Source organism: Lampetra planeri, chromosome 4 (genome assembly GCF_965212315.1).
Source record: "Lampetra planeri chromosome 4, kcLamPlan1.2.h2, whole genome shotgun sequence".
NCBI classification, from domain to species: domain Eukaryota; kingdom Metazoa; phylum Chordata; class Hyperoartia; order Petromyzontiformes; family Petromyzontidae; genus Lampetra; species Lampetra planeri.
In genome coordinates, this window is record NC_136110.1 from 17,897,306 (window position 1) to 17,917,389 (window position 20,084).

Below are 20,084 nucleotides of genomic sequence, written 5' to 3' on the forward strand. Positions count from 1 at the left end.
GGGAGTGTATGCAATTATGTAATAGATCAGTAATCAGCCACTTAGCATGTGACTCACCTGTAAGGAATTGCATATGTGTTGTGTATTACTTAATAATATGCTTCCAGGCTGCGCTTAGTCGAAAGCTATCACAGCGGTTGAAATTATTTGAATTAGTCTCAATTTCAATTGATTTTCCGACTAATCTTGGCCAGTTATAATTGTTTCTGCATAACACTTCAACGCTATCAAAATCAATTGAATGTCCTTGTTGGCAAGCATGCTCTGCCACTCCTGACAACTGTGTTTGGGAAAATGTAATGTTCCTTTGGTGTTATTTTAGTCTTATGCTAATGTTACGTCCCGTCTGTCCAATATTACACTTACCGCCTAAGCAATTGATCTGGTATACACCTTCTGTTGATAACTTTGGTAATTCATCTTTAGTACAAGACACTAGTTTTATTATTTTGTGTACCGTACCAAATCTCACTTTAATGTTTTGCTTTTGCAAAACAAGGGCTAATCTGTCAGTAACTCCTGAGATATACGGTATTTTAATTGTTTTGATAATCTGATAACTTTCAGCAGTATTGTTGTTTGATCTTGATTTGGCATTCAATGCTCTGTTAATTTGATCATTATTGTAGCCATTCAGTCGCAGTGCTTCCTTAACATGTTTAATCTCTTTTCTTAAACTTTCACCATCTGACACTGTCTTTGCCTGATGTATGAGCGTCTTGATGAGAGAGGATTTTTGTGCTGGGTGATGATGCGCATCTGCATTCAGATATGCATCAGTGTGCATACCCTTTCGGTAGACGCTGTTTGTTATTTTGCCATTTTGACCACGTCCAAGCAAAATATCCAGGAAGGGGAGTGTGTTGTTCACCTCCATTTCCATGGTGAACTGAATGTCTGGGTTTTGCGCATTGAGATGATTTAAACATTCATTCAGTGTATCTTTACCATGTGGCCAGACAACCAAAGTGTCATCGACATATTTAAACCACAAAGATGGGTTTAATGTACTTGAGGCAAGTGCTCTAGTGAACTATTTGTCTTTTGTCAACGTGACACATGTTTTACTGATTGGCTGTGTCGGTGGTAGAGGGTTGCGACACATTTATAAATAACGCGATCTAACCCAAAAACCTTTATTATGAATAATACTGGTCGCGAAAGCCCACGTTTAAACTATTGCTGGACATTTCGATTTAAAGCTTTCGTGACTGCAGGGATTCATCTTCTTGGTTCTTTCGGTAAAGTCACGTAGAAGGGAAATAATAAAATAATAAAAATAAAACATAATAAAATAATTATCACGACGTTTCGGCCACAACGCAAGCAGCCGTCACCTGAGGACGGCTGCTTCTTTGTGGAGCTCTTCAATAATTTCCTGTTCATTGTTATTGGTTATGACAGCAGGATGTCAGTGAATTTGCGCTGATTATTGCTTTCTCTGTTTATATTTGTACCTTTATTTCTCCAAATTTGTGTTTAAATATATCATGTTCTGTTGTTATGAATCGCCAATGACAATCACCCAGAATGCGGTCGCCTATATCTCGTCGGATCTTGGAAGCCACGCCGGGTTGAGCCAGAATCGGGTTTACTGCTCCGAGATAGAGGCTCCCCACTCATGAATAAATTAAGTGTTTAGTTTGTTATCCTCCCCCCGCACCTCCAATTAGCACGGTTGGCTACGTACGGTGCGAAAGAAGTTCAACATACAGATACAGACAAATACATTCCTCAGCAACTAAAAGTGCCTTACATGGCATCTCATGTCAACCAATCGAAAGGGGCCCCCAGTGGCAGCTGTCCCTGTGTGCAGGTGGGTTTTAATCTTCCAGGTATTTTTTGTATACATTTAGACCGTGACACGAGCACACGTAGCCGAATATTTTTTTTAGAAATGACGTCAAGGGATCTTTAACGCCCTCTGTGAAGCAGATGCGCCCATAGTATTTACGGTTAATATACCCACCATACAGTATTAACCAGGGCAGCCTGCGGCTAACGCGCTCAGGCTAGGCCACGTCTCACCGCCCACCTTGACGTTTGTGTTTCGGTGCATACATGGGCAGCAGCAGAAAGAGCAGCATTCAAACATTGTTTAGCTGAAGATGACAAACAAAAGCGGGCTAGTGCCGTGGGCGGCGCGTTCTGAACGAAGCAGCGAGAATCAGGTTTTGTCAGGTGAAGGCTGTGGTTCTCCCACGTCGCGTTGCCCACGTGGAGCCACGTGCTCAGTATTCAGTTTCCTATCCAGGCTTTCACATCGCATTGTTGCGGGCGCGCCTGAATGAGTTGACGAGAAGACGGCCGCCGCACCTCAGTGGTGGAGGCGCTCAACAAGCGCAGCAGCCTGACCCCGGAACACCACGCGTGGATTTACTAAGCGGCTGCGAAACCTCGTGTGTTTAAAAATAAAAATCCCCACACAGACGGTAGATGCCCGTGGATTTGGAGGCAGGTCCGCGAATCTAAACAGATGTTTAACAGAGAGAGGCAATCCAAATAGCTGTGAATTTAATAATAATTAAGTGCATCGTTCGTCAAAAAACAACAGTTACATAACACACTAACCTTGAGCATTGCTGTGCAGTATATGCTTAGCAACATAATATGCAGGCAGTTTGCCTCCTGCACATAGTCGCCTCTCCACACAAATTAGCAGTGTCTTTTTACACGCATCCTGTCAACCAACACAACCTTATGAGTGCATAATTTCAGCAGCATTTATTTAATACAAGCCAACTGTGGACTTGTATTAATTCTAGATTTGAAGCTTTCGTGACTGCAAGGATTCATATTCTTGGGGTTTTTTTTCACACGCTGGTTTCCTGCTTTAAGTTTTACCCACCAAGCAACATAGCAGGAGGCTGTTTCTTCCTGACCGGCTTTTTTGCTTTTACCATCTAAATAGCAGTGGCTCAGTCCCATTAGCAGCAGCCGCACTTTAACAACTCTGGCACCCCCCCTCTCAGCCAGTCTACATAACAAAGGCTCAGTCCTTTGTTATGTAGACTAGCCGTAGCTTCAGCCGCACCAACCTTACCATAAAAACTCCTATCCAGGGACGTGCCCTAGCTCCTCCCCCCTCAACCACCGGGTCGGATCTCTTGGAATTTTGGAATTTCTCATTTACTTGATACAGAAAGCGTGCTGTGACGGTTCCACCTGAAGACGGAAGCTTGTGTTGCCTCCGAAACGTCGTGATTTTTATTTTATTTTTTATTTTACTTTTATTAAGTTTAATAAAAAAAAATTACCTACGTGACTTTACCGAAAAAACCCAAGAATATGAAGACTTGTATTAATATTCAGTGTCTCTACAGCAATCAGGCTTGCGTGAACTAATGATAGTGAACCGCCAGATGCTTATAGGCAAGGACCCTCTCTTAGATGGGAGTCCTGGTTCAAAGCAGACTCTCTAATGGATAATATTCAGTGTCTCTACAGCAATCAGGCTTGCGTGAACTAATGATAGTGAACCGCCAGATGCTTATAGGCAAGGACCCTGTCTTAGATGGGAGTCCTGGTTCAAAGCAGACTCTCTAATGGATAACACGAAGTAATAAAGCCCTGTGGCCAATCAGTTGTGTAAGAAAATACCCTCAGTATGTGGGGAGACAGAGACGGGAAAGTTGTATGGTCTGGTTATCCACATTGCAGTGAGACGCGTCCTTCATGTGTCACACTGCACTGCCAACGGTGGAAAACCACCCAGGGTCTAAAGACAGTGCATTCCACCAGTAACCATACACGCAATAATAATTAACCACACTCAGATTGGGGTTGTTTTTTTTTTGTTACAAAGAAGCCACATTGAAGCCTGTCGTAAGACTAGAATTAGACTTGTGACTCAAGCACTGATGAAACGCGGTTCAATTCGTTTTGGAGAAAATTTGACAAGAGCCCGGTCACGCTGCAACTACATTGGCAGTGGTGCACAAATAAAAAACATCACATTCCTCAACAACACTGCCTCATGTGCTATGTAGGAGGAGGGTCATTGTCCCAAACGTCACCAATCGCGATGGTGTTCCTCTTCACGGCCACATATTTATCACCAGACTGGTTAGCACGGCTGGTAAGGAGATAAAAGTTCACGAAGTTCCACCCTCGAGGTGTGGTGATCTTTCCCCAAAGTGGGAGATGTTCATCCCCTGCCTCTCCCTGTCCCCTCATTGAGCCACCGCAGCGCCCTTATTGGGGCAGGAGATTACACCCGACGCCTGTATGATCGTATCGTTCGTATGTGCACTGTACAGGACTGGTACAGGACTGGTTGTTTTGAAACGCGTGATTAAAAATGTGGATACGATTGAGAGCACCGCGGTGATGAGATGGTATCTCCCTCGCCAGGTATGCAGGAGGTCGTGTGGTGGATGCTGAACCTGACGCCTGTTGTATATGTTGAGTTTGCGTGTTCTCCCCGTGGTCGCGTGGATTTTTTTTCCGGGTCCTCCGGGTTTTCCCTACACATTTAGAAACATGTGTTTAGATTACTCGGCTGCTATACATTTCCACATTATATCATTTGTGGCCAGGTCGCTTCTTAAAAAGCGCTACATAGCTCAGTGCGCTTTACCTGGTAAATAAAATACTATTAGTTTAAAATAGAGTTGAGGCGACTTGTGCACGAAGATTGTTGCTGCTGCTTCTCCCAAGAATCTGCTCAGCCTCCCCACTCGACTTTTTGAAGGTGTTTTCACCATTACTGGTCACCACGTGAAAATAATTGCTTAAAAACATGGTCACAAAGTTTGCTATAAATGTCTAGAGCAATAAACACGATAGCTTCACCTATTTAACTCAGAAACCAAGGGACCTGCCGCGGTGGCGTAACCGTCATTGGACTTGCAATCCAGAGTCTCAGGTTCGATTCCATCTTCTGGGGCGGCATCTTTAACTTTTATCAAGTTTCTTAACTCCCCCGCCCCCACCGTCTCTATCCACCCAGCAGTGCACGGTCGTTCGGCAGGTCGCGAGTGGTGGGATTCTATTCTCGCGGCTGGCACTACGTTATAAAGGCTCGATGCCAATGTCGAGGTCTGCTGGCACCGGGAGGGCTTCGGGAAAGAGAACGCGCAGTTTTTCTATTGTTGGGGTAAAGTGTGGGTACACCCACCTTTTCCAAGACATCGAGTCAGCGTGGAGGAGCTGACGATGTTCAAGAAAAATTAACTGCGGCGCCCAAAGGAATGGAACACAGCTGGGAGGATGTCGACCCTAGGAGATGGAGCGATGAAATAATTTCAGGTGCTGGATGGTTTGTTGTATCGCTGGATCTGGAGAGGTGGCAGCAGCTTGGGGAGGCATTCATCCAGCAGTAGATTGACCGTCGCTGATGATGATCTGTCACAGACAGTATCGTGTGGAAGAGTTTATGGTTGGATGCTAGTTCCAGGACTTTAATGCTGATGCCAGATTTCGCTTGTCGCGAATCCAAGTTTTGCTGACTCAGAATGACTTGTTTAAACACTAAGCAAACAAATTACTCAGCGGGGTGTTGAACAAGCTGCAATTTGTGATTAGTCACGTTAGGATGACTATGCCAACGGCATTGGAAGATACACATATCAGAAGCCATGCGACCACTGCAGCTTGAGCTTTCATTTTGGCCACTTTATCATGGCGTGACGTAACTTGCGCAATGTAACGAAACGCCACAACACGTCATTTGTTTTATTTGCCGTCAAAGCTCCCCACCCCCCCTTGAAATGCATAATCCATGACAGTGCTTTTTATCGTAAGGTTTAGTGTTGTGACATCAATTTCATTATTTATCTCACCTAGGCATATAAAGGTGTTGCTTAGAGTCATCAAATACTCAGGTATTTGATTTTAACTACACTGTATATTGTTTTCCTGTCAAAAGAATGTGCGCTCTTTGGCCAACAGGTTGCAGATCGATCATCAGAATTTGCTGAGGACAGAGACGTCTCTATCCACAGAGACATGCAAACTGCAAGGGAGTTTCCACCTTTTCTTGCCAAAGACGACCACATACCCATCAACGAAGACCTCAAACATGTACCTCGCCGCCGACTCAAGTCCAGATCGCCGACTCAAGTCCAGATCGCACCCCTTCTGGGATCGCACTACTGCTGCTGCAGTCACCATCCCAGAATCTCATCCAGATCCAGAAGAACGCTGCTGGCAAACAAAATGGAACCCGGAGGTCCAGAACAAACTCCTCCTGGCTTTGACATTCCTCCTCAAAGACCCCTGTGTAACCATCAATCGCATCAGACCGTTAACAGTTCGATGCTAATGTAATACGAGAGCTCACCGACGGTCCCCGATCGGTGGGATTGGCTCCGCGGCTTCAGCCATTAGCCAATCAGATGGATGCGATCAATTGGGCCAAAGTTTAAGGGCGGAGCTCAAGGGTACTTGTGGGTAAACACCGAGAAGGTTCGTAAGGGGGCATGGCTATAGGCGGGGCTTTTTGACGTAGGTGAGGGGTTATAAGGCGAAGCAGGAAGGGGCTCGGGGTCAGTGTGTGGAGTCTGGAAGCGGGACCACATCTCGCGCCTCCGGAATGCCAGCGGTCACGTGGCGGGCCGGAGGCTGTCTCCTCGCACGCCGTCTGCCAGCGACGCGCAGGAGTGGCGAGCGTGAGCGAGCCATGCGCGGAACAACAACTTACGCCGCGGAGCGAGGTGGAGCGGTGTTACTGTGAAGAGAACGCGGAGCTGTCCAGCCGTCGAGAAATAAATAATAAAGACACGAACTACAGATCATCGTCGAAGTGATTTATTACAAGTGGTGTAAGTGACTCTTGAAATCGGACGAAGCAGGCGCTGCGACAATGTCCAAGCATCTCAAGAAAAAGAACCCACCTGCGCCATCTTTGGACGACGATGACGACTCGCTCAACCAAGACCTACTGACCCCGGGTGCTGCAGACCCGGTTACTGTAACCGCGGCTGGTGCGGCTGGCGCGGCCGGCCAAGGATGTCGGAGCGGAGCCGTCTTCGCCTCCGGCTGTGGACGACGGCTGGCGCGGCTGGCGCGGCCGGCCAAGGACGTCGGAGCGGAGCCGTCTTCGCCTCTGGCTGTGGACGACGGCTGGCAGCGGGTGGCGGAGCAGATCGATTCTCTCCTCGCAGTTCTACTCAACCTCGTGATGCTGGTCACCTCATCCACGGTGCCTGGACGTCCGCAGGAAACGCTGCCGAGGGGTGACGAGCGGGGCTCCCGTCGGGGGGTCTCGGAGGGTCCCCTCGTGCAAGACTCGGCCGCCATGGCGCTTTTGGAGGGACCATCTGCCGTCACAGTCATGGCGGCCGCCACGTGGCGCAAAGCCGCCATCTTGGGCGTGGCTGCGGGTGCGCAGTCAGAGCCCGCCATTTTGCCAGAGCCACGTGGCGTGCGGACGGCGGGGGCAGCTTCGCCCAAGGATAGCGGTGCGGGACGCAGCCATCGCCTTCCGAATATAAAGGAATTTGTCACGGGCGGCGACTGGAGTGCTTTTAATTGGCGGTTCGAATCCGCTTTCCGTTCAGTGCGGTGGATGGAGGAGGCGTTGGACACCTTGCCTACTCTTCTCGACGACGTCTCGTTGGCGGTGTTCCGCTCTATTCCCTCGGAGAAGAAAAAGACGTTGAAGGCCGCGTTCGCCGAGATGGCGGACGTTTACGAACCACCGTCCGACGCTCAGAGGAAGTTCATGCACCATCAACAGGGGTCCAACGAGTCTCCCCTTGCCTACCGGGGGGCCCTGTTAGCGCTCGCAATGGCCGCTTACCCCGATGCCACGCCTGACGTGCTTGACCCTCTGATCCTGGCGAGGATGTTAGTTGTCCAAGGAAATGGGTATCTCGCTGCCGGTGTGCGGCCATGAGTCGTTAACGTCCCGGTGGGCCGCTAGATGCCTCGATGCTAAGGACAACTTGCGTTGTTGGGCGCAGATGGCCGCCTGGACGGGGGACCCTGCCAAGGATGGTGAGCCAATTGGATGGGTGCCATCTCACGTTGTCCACGTTCCGCATGACGCAGGAGTCGAGGACCAAGCCGCCGCTGCGCCCCGCTAGGTGCCGTGGCGGGGACCGGTGGGACGTCGGGACGGGGCCTCGACGCTGCGCAGGGATGGTGATGGGGCCGCCCGGCGGGCTGGGACGACGTGCTTCAACTGTGGCCGGATGGGCCACTTCGCGCGTGACTGTCAGTCGTCTCCATCCCCCATCGTCTCCTGTGACTCCGTCTTTGGCGTCGCCTCCTTGGACGGACCGTGACCCCGGCCAGGCAAGTCGGCATGCATCAGACACCCGGCATATATTGACACCTCATGCATCGTCCCAAGCGTGTAATGTTCCATCGGTTCGCGATTCACACGGTGCCGTTGAGGGATTGCCGCGTACGATCACTCAATGGAGAAAATTGGCGCTTCGCGTTATGGCGGCTGCGGCGGCATCCTCCACGGTGCCGGATACTATACAGGGGGTGGACGTTCGGATTTTGGTAGACATCGGCGACTATCATATCCGACGTCATCTTCCACCTCCTGTCTATTCCTGCTTCGTATGTGCGGCCGGCTTTCGATGCGTGCATTGCCGCCAATGGGGGGGGAGTATGGGCATCATCGGACAGGTAGAGGTCCATGTCGCCATTGGTAATGTAGCTGCGTCGGGGACGGTTTTGATTTCGAGGTCCTTGGCGGTGCCCTGCTTGTTGGGCACTGACTTTCTTCGTAGAATGTTCATTAAAATTCTTGTTAACCAGGGCTGTCTGGAGTTGCCAGAGGGGTGGAAAATGTATTTTTTGCCATCCCCGTTGAATCGTCCATCGCCGTGCGTTGCTATGCAGGCGCTCGCAGAGGTCACGGTGGAGATTCCTCCGGGCACCCAAATGCTCATTCCATTACGATATCGGAAACGTTTCAATGAAAGTGACGCGTGGCAGGGGTTCTACTGTCCCCGTCCAACACCGCCACCAACAATTTTTCTCTTGCGGCTGCTCAGACGAATGTCCGGGCTGGTCAGGCCCCATTTTTGCAAGTTTTGAACGGGGGTCCGGAAGGCATTTTGGTCCCGGCCGGTACAGTTTTGGCTCACGCCACTACCGCGTTTATGGATCACGAGGATGGTCGACCGCACATATTGGCTGGCGGAGTGGATTACGGTGCTAATTCCGACGATTGGTGGATTGGATGGATGCGATCAATTGGGCCAAATTTAAAGAGCGGAGCTCAAGGGTACTTGTGGGTAAACACCAAGAAGGTTCGTAAGGGGGTGTGGCTATAGGCGGGGCTTGGTGACGTAGGTGAGGGGTTATAAGGGGAAGCAGGAAGGGGCTCGGGGTCAGTGTGTGGAGTCTGGAAGCGGGACCACGTCTCGCGCCTCCGGAACACCAGCGGACACGTGGCGGGCCGGAGGCTGTCTCCTCGCGCGCCGTCTGTCAGCGGCGCGCAGGAGCGGCGAGCGTGAGCGAGCCATGCGCGGAACAACAACTTACACCGCGGAGCGAGGTGGAGCGGTGTTACTGTGAAGAGAACGTGGAGCTCTCCAGCTGTCGAGAAATAAATAATAAAGAAGACACGAACTACAGATCGTCGTCGAAGTGATTTATTACACTAACATCTCCTTCATGAATTACAAATTAAAGCAAAGCCTCAGTAGTGTGATTGTGGCCATGCAACCCAAACTATGGACCATGTAGCTAACCCACTATAGTCTGCGCTCCTTCAATGGAGGAGGTACAGCAAACTGGCACGAACGAACTCTCTCTGATTTAAAGCTTTCGTGACTGCAGGAATTCATCTTCTTGGTTCTTTCGGCAAAGTCACGTAGAAGGGAAATAATAAAATAATAAAAATAAAACATAATAAAATGCAAAAGAAAAAGTTTAGCTGGAAGCATATTATATTTTTTGCGATGTAGAATTGTAATGTATTACTTACTGTTAGTTGCTCAGCTTATTGGAGAGTATATTTAGTATACTGATGATACTATGTAGTTTATACTTTAGTTTTTTTACGTTGTGGTTTATTTACTGCAGCTACATACTATTAACATTCCTTCCCTTTATTAATGCTACCCCTATCCCCTCCCTTTGATGCTGCTAATCCTGCATAATGCACGGGCATAATGACTTTGAAACCCCCCGCCCACCTCCTACACATTTCACAAGTAGTGACTAATCCCATATCTGCATTTCCCATAAATATGCTAAATTCCTCTTGATATGCAAATTATTTTGTCAAGGCGCTCTTCCTCCTCCGACCCAGCTTAAATATACGCTCCAAGCCTGGTGGTGTTTCATTCAGACGCTGTCTTCCTGACAGACCTGTTCTTCACCTGAGGACGGCTGCTTGCGTTGTGGCCGAAACGTCGTGAGAATTATTTTATTATGTTTTATTTTTATTATTTTATTCTTTCCCTTCTACGTGACTTTACCAAAAGAACCAAGAAGATGAACTCTCTCTGCTGAAGCCCTCTGGTCGTGGCGAGCAGCAGCATGACATTGGCATCTCGCTCCTGAACACATTGCTTGCCAACATCACCAAGCGAGAACATAATGTAATTGCTGTTGGAACGCATACCTGAATCATATCAAACGTTTAGTTATTTGACAGCCTTAACCATGCTGACGAAGAGAAATCATGCAAAAAATGTTTCATACTGTATTCAAATATTTCACCTGGAAAATCCCTTGAGATAGAACTCATTTGCAAGGTTGACCAGGATGTCAAGCGAAACATGCATAGCACGCACACGACAAACTTAGATGCACCTCCGATTCGCGCGGTTGACTACGTACAGTGCGAAAGCAGTTCAACATACATCATACATAGGTGCTGTGGTATTGTTTGAATCAAATTGCATGGTTTATCGGTGCAATGTGGCTTTAAACGAAAGGCAGAAACTGGGATTAAATCTGTTCTCTTTGATGTTTGCTAAAAATGTGGGATTAAAATCGGGTGATAATTAGTGATGGAGCTCTAGGCCATGTGACGATTTAGGCAAGACATATCGGTCTTGACATTGAATCCCAAACGAAATGGTGATTCGGGGTAAAGAGAGGGGGATGAATGCTTCTGCTTTGTTCACACGGTCGCTCCGTCACATTTCCCAGCACGTGGTCACTCGGATTCTTGGCAGAACAGTCTGAGCCCTCAGGAGTTGCACAGTTAATTTGGTTTGGGCTGGATTCTTAAAATTTTAGCTTCTTTTTATATTTCACTGTAACCGATTATAAACTTTGCACAGCAAAGCAATGCGTTGTGCTGCGATGTTTGAGAGTGGATTTCATTTTTGTTGATGTTTTTTTTGAAAACATTTTCTTTTTGTTCATCAGTATTTATCCAAACTTTGTTTTGCACGTGTTAGTGTGTGTACTTTATTACGTGGGCAGTTGCACATGTGCTGTGCCCAACATGCAGGCTGTTAAAGCTTCTCAAGCGCCTGTGGTATCAACAAAGCTTGGACCAGCGGTTTCATCCCGGGTCGATGTTTTCTGAGGGCTTCACAGGGGAGGGTTGTTTACAATAGGCCTCGTCGCCTTGCCTGCCGCGTGTGTTTGGAGAACGCCAACGCTGTGCTAAGGTCAAGAAAAGCCTCACGGCGTCTGAGAGTACAGAGTCAAATAAAACAGCAAGCGTTAACAATAGCAAGCGTTAATCATTAGATCATTTCGAGTTAGGCCACGTGATTATCTGACCAAATTGGTGTTATGATCCTCCACCACCCAACACAGCAAACACATTCATTGGTGTGCGGACGCGCGTTTAACGCACCAACTGTGATTGTTTCAGCTCAACGGCGAGTTGACAAATTGTCAGACTCGTCGTTGTGAGAATAAATAACGGCTCATAATTGGCTGCGCAAATGTGCACGAGTTTTAAGAGATTATTGTCTTACTTTGTTTTTATTTAACTCGCCTTGTTCTACAATTGCTCTTTCAATCTGTGTCCATGTTTTGTGTCCCTTACTTGGGTGCCCTTTTTTGCAACCCATCGCGAGAAGTCGTAACCTCTCATCAGGCTCTCACCCGGGAATCAATAAACTTCCTCCGTGTCTCCCCAAAAGACACCCCCCCCCCCCGTCTCAAGGTTAACTGATTTGTTCAATTTCGATTTAAAGCTTTCGAGACTGCAGGGATTCATCTTCTTGGTTCTTTCGGTAAAGTCATGTAGAAGGGAAGTAATAAAATAATACAAATAAAACATAATAATAAAAATAAGAGAATTATTTTATTATGTTTTATTTTTATTATTTTATTACTTCCCTTCTACGTGACTTTACCGAAAGAACCAAGAAGATGATTTGTTCAAGTTGAACTAAGTTCAATGTTTAAACTAAATGGAGAAGCCCAACATGTTTCCGTAGGGGCTGTGTGCACGTATGAGCACGCAAGCGTGTACTTGCCAGGGTAGGCGTCTGGTTTCTGCACGCCAAACTTACAGTGCTCGCTTTGGCATATCGCGAGATCTCATTTGCTCAGGGATGTAATTAAAACATGTTGATACATCATTCGTCTCCAATTAAATAACCTTACTACCACACAATGTATCAACTACCCATGGTCCACACGCTTCACTAAACATCCACATCACAACTTTGATTATGTTTAAATGCACATTTTAGTCCCATTTGAGCCAGCTGAGGACTGTAACTGGGCCAGTGCCTGCATCACCGGATACTCCACAAAAGGACAAGCTCCAGGCTGCCTTCCTGTCTGAAAGAGTCAGCGTGGATTTAGCAGACCAGCAGTGTGGTAATCCTCTCACCCACTGTGTTGGGTTCCGTTTCAACAATTTGGGGCCAAATTAAAACAAAACGGGGGCCAAATTAAAACAAAACGGGTTCCAAAAGCATTCCAATACTGAATGTAAAAGAACTGTGGTTCAGTTGTTCTCTTGGAGATTTGATTCTTTTCAATGTGCAGCAGCCACTTTGCTGGAAAATCAACAGTGGTTGACGCGGATAGACTCACCCCCATCATAGGAATGGAGAATGCCCACCACTGGCTCTACAGGCCTGTAAAGCAGCAGATGACCACTGCCCCGTTGCCCATTTGATATCACTTTGGCTTGGAATTGACAATTAATAAGCTTCGTAATTGTTAGGGTTGTGAGTTTTTGTGTCCCTTCAGAAAATTCGCTTTGCTTGGCAGAGCTCCCGCGCATTGCGTGCCAAGGACACTGCTGCCTCAGCCACGCCACACGTCAGGTCTGGGGCACGCTTCAGCCTGCGAGGGCGTTATGTAACGACGGCCATTTTCGACTCCACAGATCATCAGCAGACGATGCTGGTGCATGAGTAAGACTAACCGTGTGCGCTAGGGTCACTCGACGAACCTGGACACGCTTGCAAACGACACATTCCCCATCTCGAGCGATATTCCAGGTGAAATATTTTAACAAAATAAAAAAATACGTTAATTTGACACTTAAATGTGAGTTTGTACCTCGTCCAAAATAAATAATTAATCACGTTAAATTTCAATCTTGATTTGAAGCTTTCGTGACTGCAGGAATCCATACTCTTTCGTTCTTTTGGTAAAGTCACGTAGGTGGAAAATTAAAAATTTTAAAAATCACGACGTTTCGATCGCAACACAAGCGGTCGTCCTCAGGCGGAAAAAAATAACCCAGCAGTAGAATTGCTGAACCAGGAAGAACACAGCGAGAGAGCTGTTACAACAAGAAGTTATATATGTTGGCGAAGGGCAAGCAGGCGGGGTCTGAGCTGGAAAGGAATTCCATCCCCACACGCAAGCACGTCAATTGTGTTAATGGGGGAGATTAGGGAGAGATGAGCATGAAATGAGCTTCCGTCACCGCATAAGAGTATCGTCCCCGCATATGTGCACAATAGCAGTGTTAATGGAAGATTAGCACAATGTTGATGGGAGAGATTAGGCAGAGAGATTAGGGAGATTAGCAAGTTAATGTCATGTCTATGTGTAACACAAGCTGCGGCGCTGTAAGAGGCAAGCGCGTCAACGCAAGAGAACCACCGCAACAGTGGTCGCACCAGTGAGACACACAGCCCATCACACAGCCAGAACCATCGAGGCTAAGGGAGCAGAGGTGGCCATGTTAGTGAGATCCCAGCCCGTTAATGCAGGCACCCAACTGGGCAATGCAACTCAGAGAGTTGGAGATAACAGCCAAACGGCAGGAAGGCTGGAAGCACCACAGCAAGTTACGACTTTGCTTGGTTAATAACGTCCTTCCAATGATTGCTCAGCTTATACCCATCTTCTCGGATGAAATTGTCTCTGTTTATATATCTGGATGGCTTCATGGACAAATCTTTGATGGTAGCCCGAAGGTTTGCTTTCTACCTACGTGACTTTACCGAAATAACCAAAGAGTACGCTACATTTCACACTTAGATGTGGATTTGGCAGCGTGGAAGAGTAGGTCAAAACACCTTCTATCTCTCGAGCTTCCTGGAGTGGAGGCTGCTCCGCCAGCAGTGGCGAAAGTAAGCAATTGCAGGACTGTACCATTATTTTTAGCTGTAGGGTTTGACGTCTTTCAGTCCACAAGGTTTCAAAAGAAATTCACTTTGGAGTTGCCTCTAGTGCATCCAAGCCAAGCGTTCAAGTTCATTTTTGTATCCGGGTGAGAGCTCAAGAGACCAGGATGAGTGTCATTTGCAATGAGTGACCTGGTTTACCAAGATGGCAAAAGCAAAACAAATCAAATAAAGGAATGCACAAAAATCAGGGAAAACACAACTGTCACATGAGGCATTTAAAAAAAATTGCACAAACATAAATCAATGTTAATTAATACACTCCCTGTAGCACAAGTCTCTGCTTGTGAATATTATTTTTAAGCTTATCATGGAACCATTACAAGTTACAGGCACATGAAACAGATATATTGTGCCTTTTGTTCGAATATTTAAATACACGGATATAAGAGTGAAGTTATAAAGAATCTACAGCTTAGCATAAAAGTGGGATATCCCTGTGCAAATGTGAAAAGGGTGTTCACATTTCCACCCACACATCCATCACCACAACCACAACACCCTTGCAGCCAGGACTGATCAGCGTGCCATAATTTTGTAACTGATTGCAAAAAAGCGGTACTGTTTTATCTATTTCTGACTAAAAAACAGCGACCTTCGTGACACTTCTGCTTATTCCGATGTGCTCCTAACTGGCCAAAGTAAAATAGGTTTAGAATGGAAGGGAAACGATGACGTTCGTACATATTTCCATTCCGACAGTTCACACGGCCTGGTGGATCGGGCGGCTCTCATTCGGGAAATTGTGAGTTCGAATCCTGGTTGGGAGTTCTCGGCCCATCATCCCACTGGGGTCAATAAAATTGATACCGCGCTGTGGGGAAGTCAACAGTAGTTTTCTTATGGGTAGACTCAACCCTGCCTTAGGACGCTGGAGTTCCCACCACTGATTCGAGGGCTGTAAGCAGGATATCAGCAGCGTCTAATTGCTCATTGAGTACGAATTCACTCGGCCTATGCAGAGTGGAATAGAGCCGGAGTTTTTGATTGTTATAAGAAAAATAATAACCCGAGTACAGCAGTGCCACGAGGAGTGTGGAGGTTGTGAGGGGTCAGTCAGAGAGGAGCCCAGCTTCTGTAAAATCTGAAGACACTTGTGTCAGTGGAAACTGATGCAATTATCCGAGCTATTACAAACCAATACTGTAATTCTTAAATTAGAAATATGCTTAAGTTACATATATATAAAACACACCCATTTGTTGAGATGGACCAGTTACACAGATGTGTTTTCTTAAGAAAGCAAAAAAAATACAAATAAGGAGTGAGACAAGGAGGCTCTTACACGAGATCTAAAGGCACCTGTGCATTAATGTCATATACAAATTATACAAGCATGGCCTCTCACTGCAGAAGAGATATGAATATATAGACAGACACGTTAAAACAGAATCAAGCAGACAAGTATGAGTATGTTTCACAAGTCCCGTCAACAGCACGGCATTGTTGAGAGCGCATAATTTAACAGCATTTGTGTACACAGTACAAGCAAACTGGGGACTGACGTCAACATTGAGTGTCTTCTCAGCAGTCAGGCTTGCTTGAGCCAACGCTGGTGAACCGCCAGATTTTACAGCGTTGGCAAGGACCCCCGTATGTTAGATATGAGACGAAGGTCGATGCAAAATTATATGAAGCACAACACAAGATGAAGGGTTGGAAGCTTCTGGACCCGAAGGCAGTGGCTTTCCCCTACAGTGGACACATCGCGTTTGTCAATCACACGAACGAGCAGAGCATGTGCTTCCCATATTTGTCTCTCCACATACACTAAGAATGTTACACATCCCATCAGCCACACGGCCTTCTGGCAGTGTATTTCAGAAGGACATGTGGCTGATGAGATGTGTACTATTTTAAATAAATATCGGAAGACACACGGGGAGGATCCGTACGTCTGCTTCTTTATTTTGTTGCTGATATCCTGCACAACGATGTTCATGATGGCGTGGTGTTGTCTACATTTGTCAATAGCTGGGCCACTGCCTCACACTTTGAAGTGTCCCAGTTTTCTCAGAGCCTCACACTGTGCAATTTTTTTTTTTATAATACTTTGAAATTATGTTTTTAATTAACACAACAGACTTGATTATTGTGCGGTTTTAAATTTAGCATTCTCAATATCTAAACATTATAAACGTGGACAATTGCACACACACAGTACATGAACTCAGCGCTCTTTCGCTGTACTACAATGACCCAAATTGCTCCGGGACCCACAATGCGCAGCGCAATCTCCAACGCAGGTTCAGTCAATCTCTCTCCGCTCTCTCCCTCTCTGGCAAAGGACCATTGCCCAAAACGTTAGCCTGATACATTTGTCGTCCATCGTACGGCAGCGCTCTGGACAAAATGTGGCACGTGGCATTTTACTCCAGGTCACTCCCGTAAATGAGATTGCTGGTCTCTCGAGTTGTCAACAAACTACTGTAACTTGAAAGACTGCGCTTGTGCACATACCACCGCCAAAGGGGGCCCTCGACGTTATAGTTCATTACAAAGCACAGTGACATCACTGAAGTCTGCACACTCATTTAAGGTACAATGAGTGGGACAAGTTACCATATTACTCCGTTGCTGCCCTCGAATGGCAGAAATACCCCGTGGTTGGTACCCTGTATTAGGAACCCGGTGACTCGATCAGTGTGCGAGTCAAGGCTAAACCTGCCTGCCATGATCAGCGTGGTGAAGTATGGTCGAACACACCCCAAGACTTGCACAGGGTGGGGGAGACCGTCATCCAGCAGTGGATTGACATAAACCTGTGGTTTAAAAATAAAAGTAGGTAGATACCTTCCAGCTACTTGCAAAACAACCAAGAATCTCTCAGCATTTCCGCAGGCATGACATTGGCATACCTACAGACCAGTGCCATACCTACAACCCAGTGCCATACCTACAAACCACTGTCATACCTATGCGCCAGCGACATATCTACAGACAAGTGCCCCGAGCATGTGCATACACGGCGCCCGTATCTAATCTTCCAAGTGAGAATTGCGGTTACGATCTCACGACCACCATGCTACGCATAATAAACGAGTCATTGTGAACTGATAATAGATGTGTTGCTCCCTACAGAAATAACTCAAATATATCATCTACGTGCATACTACAATGGATGTGAGGGCAACGTTAAAGCTAATTAATACATCTGGTAACGTAGCATTATTTTAATTGTTTGTCTTCATCTGCTTTTGCGCAAACCACAATAAACCAAAATGAATGCGACTGTATCGATGTATTGGATCTTGGGAGCCAGACGCTAATTTGCATCCTGTTGTGTTTCCGTGACGTAGCCTCCGCCAAACACCAACGTCCGTCTCGGATTGCATCAGCTGCCTGCTGCTGCCTTTCGCATAAATGAACACAGATGTCTGTATAAAAACTCACGCAACCGTAAGGGTGAGTGTTATCATAGGAGCGGGGTGGTGGCAGAGCGGTGAGCGCACTGCACTATGAAACAGGTAACCAGAGTTCGATCCCCAGCCATGGCCATCATCAGTGGTGTATTAAATCTCCGAACCGATCCCGGGCATCCCTCTTCACCCACCCGCACTGAGCGGCGTGGTGAAGTATGATCGTGACCGTCATCGCTGGGGAAGGCTTTCATCCAGTAGTGAATTGACCAAAGGACCAGGTGGCTAAGCCACGGAGCAAACGGCTAATCGGGACGTGCGAGCTCACATTCTGGTTTGGGATTGACGAAGCCCATCAACGCTCAGGCCTCCAGGGTTATTAAATTGGGTACCACTTTGTGGAGGAAATAAACGGAGTCTCGCAACGTGGAATTTCCCCCACTGATCTCAGATGAGCACAAACTATTGGCTCGTTTGAGCAGCAAATCACTGAACGTTTTATGTTGTACATCATTATTAATGTAATATATTCCGCTAAGTGTAATTGAAACGTATACTGTGACGCAATGAACGTGTTTCAATTATACGTTTGTCATTTAAATGATTCGACCGTTACAAAGGTCACCGAGATCGCAGCTCTCTCCAATAATTGACTATCAAAAGCAGCTGGGTGGTAGGAGCTGCAACCCAGCCTCTGCTGGGGCTGTCTACATCCACTCCACGTCGGCATCCCAGCCCAGGGGGAGCTGTGGGTACCTCCTGCACTTGAACACGAGCACCTGCCTCCCTCCACCCGGGCACGAATCTCAAGTGGGCAAAATAAGTCAGCGCTGCGCGGGAGCTCCCACGACTGGCCCGGACGTCTATTTACCCCAAGCCCACACCAAAAAAGTTAATCTCCCTAGAATTGAAATGCAATAAAATGAACAGCTACAGCCATAGCAGCCACATTGCCACTTAAACGCACCACTATAAAGTGGCAGGAAAACACATTCCTACTTAAACTGCATCGTCGCCAAAGGCAATGCGATCATCATCTACCCAGCTCAGCATCACCATCATTGTCATGACCATCATCACAAATTCCATTTACATCAACATTGTCATCAACATCATCCCCATCATTAACAATTCCAAAATTGTCACCATCAATATCTGCATTGCCTCATCATCATCACCCTTGCCAACATCAATACCTAAACGTAACAGCGTCAGCATTATCACCTTCATCATCAACATCACCAACTTCATGCTCGTCAACATCAGTAGCATCCCCAACTTCAACATCACCAAACAATGTGTGTACGCTGAACCTCTTTCGCGCCGTACTTAACCGACCGTGCTAATCGGAGGGTGCAGTTTACAAACACCCAATTCTGCAGGTTCAGGGAGCATGCGCACTCCTAATGCAGAAGCCGATGATGCCACCACACCTCCTCGCTACCCACGAGTCCTCCTCTCCGCCAGATGCCGCAGCTGCAGTAGCAGCACAGTGAACGCGCAGCGACCTCGAACAACTAGCCTGAACGTCTCACCCCCTCCGTCTGTCCTATAGCTAATGAACGTAAAAGCATCTGCTGTCATTGTGGATAAAGAAGTAACAAAAAATAAACACGCAGACAATATATGTGTTCCTTCCGCATAAAAAAATTACACATCCCATCGACCAGTACGTAATTTCACCGGCATTGGTTCAACAGAAGCAAAATAGGGTCAATTTTGACATGTCTCATCAGCACTCGGGCTTGCATGAACCGATGCTGGTTAACCGTGATGTTAATGCATGTGAAAATATATAACTGGTCGTGACTGATATAACTTATAACAATGTTCCAGGACTAGGGAGCTGAACCTTGAATGCGTACATTGCCGAGTCTAGTGCATAGGTGCTGCTTGAGTGGCTGCCGGTAAAGCTGGTTTTCAAGCAGCATGCGGAGCACTTCTAGACGGCGAAATTCACGCGCAACACGGTTTCCCTTTTAATGGCGGATATCCGAGCGTGTGGCCGGCAACGCGAGACACCCAAAGTGCACCCCCGCCCCCCATGGACACTCACATACCGTACGGGAACATTGAGAAAGCTTGGCTGGAATGATCTGGGACATTCGGAAGAACCCAGACTCAGCCACTTCAGATTTCCATCTCTCTGGGCATGTAATAGAAGCTCCAAATGGGAGGCTGTGAAGAGAGTGGTGCCATTACGGTCCAAGGACCAACCATAAGACGTCTGTGCCGATGGTGA

The 20,084-nt window shown here is 47.1% G+C and overlaps 1 protein-coding gene across 1 annotated transcript in view; it reads right to left on the reverse strand.

Moving 5' to 3' along the window:
• Positions 1 to 4,120: 4,120 nt before the first annotated feature.
• LRPAP1 (LDL receptor related protein associated protein 1) overlaps positions 4,121 to 20,084 on the reverse strand; it is a 148,723-nt gene continuing 132,759 nt past the window's right edge. The window contains exon 8 of the mRNA XM_078593375.1: positions 4,121 to 4,466. Within this exon, the coding sequence (XP_078449501.1) occupies positions 4,173 to 4,466 (294 nt within the window). The 3' untranslated portion in view covers positions 4,121 to 4,172. The remainder of the gene's footprint in view (positions 4,467 to 20,084) is intronic.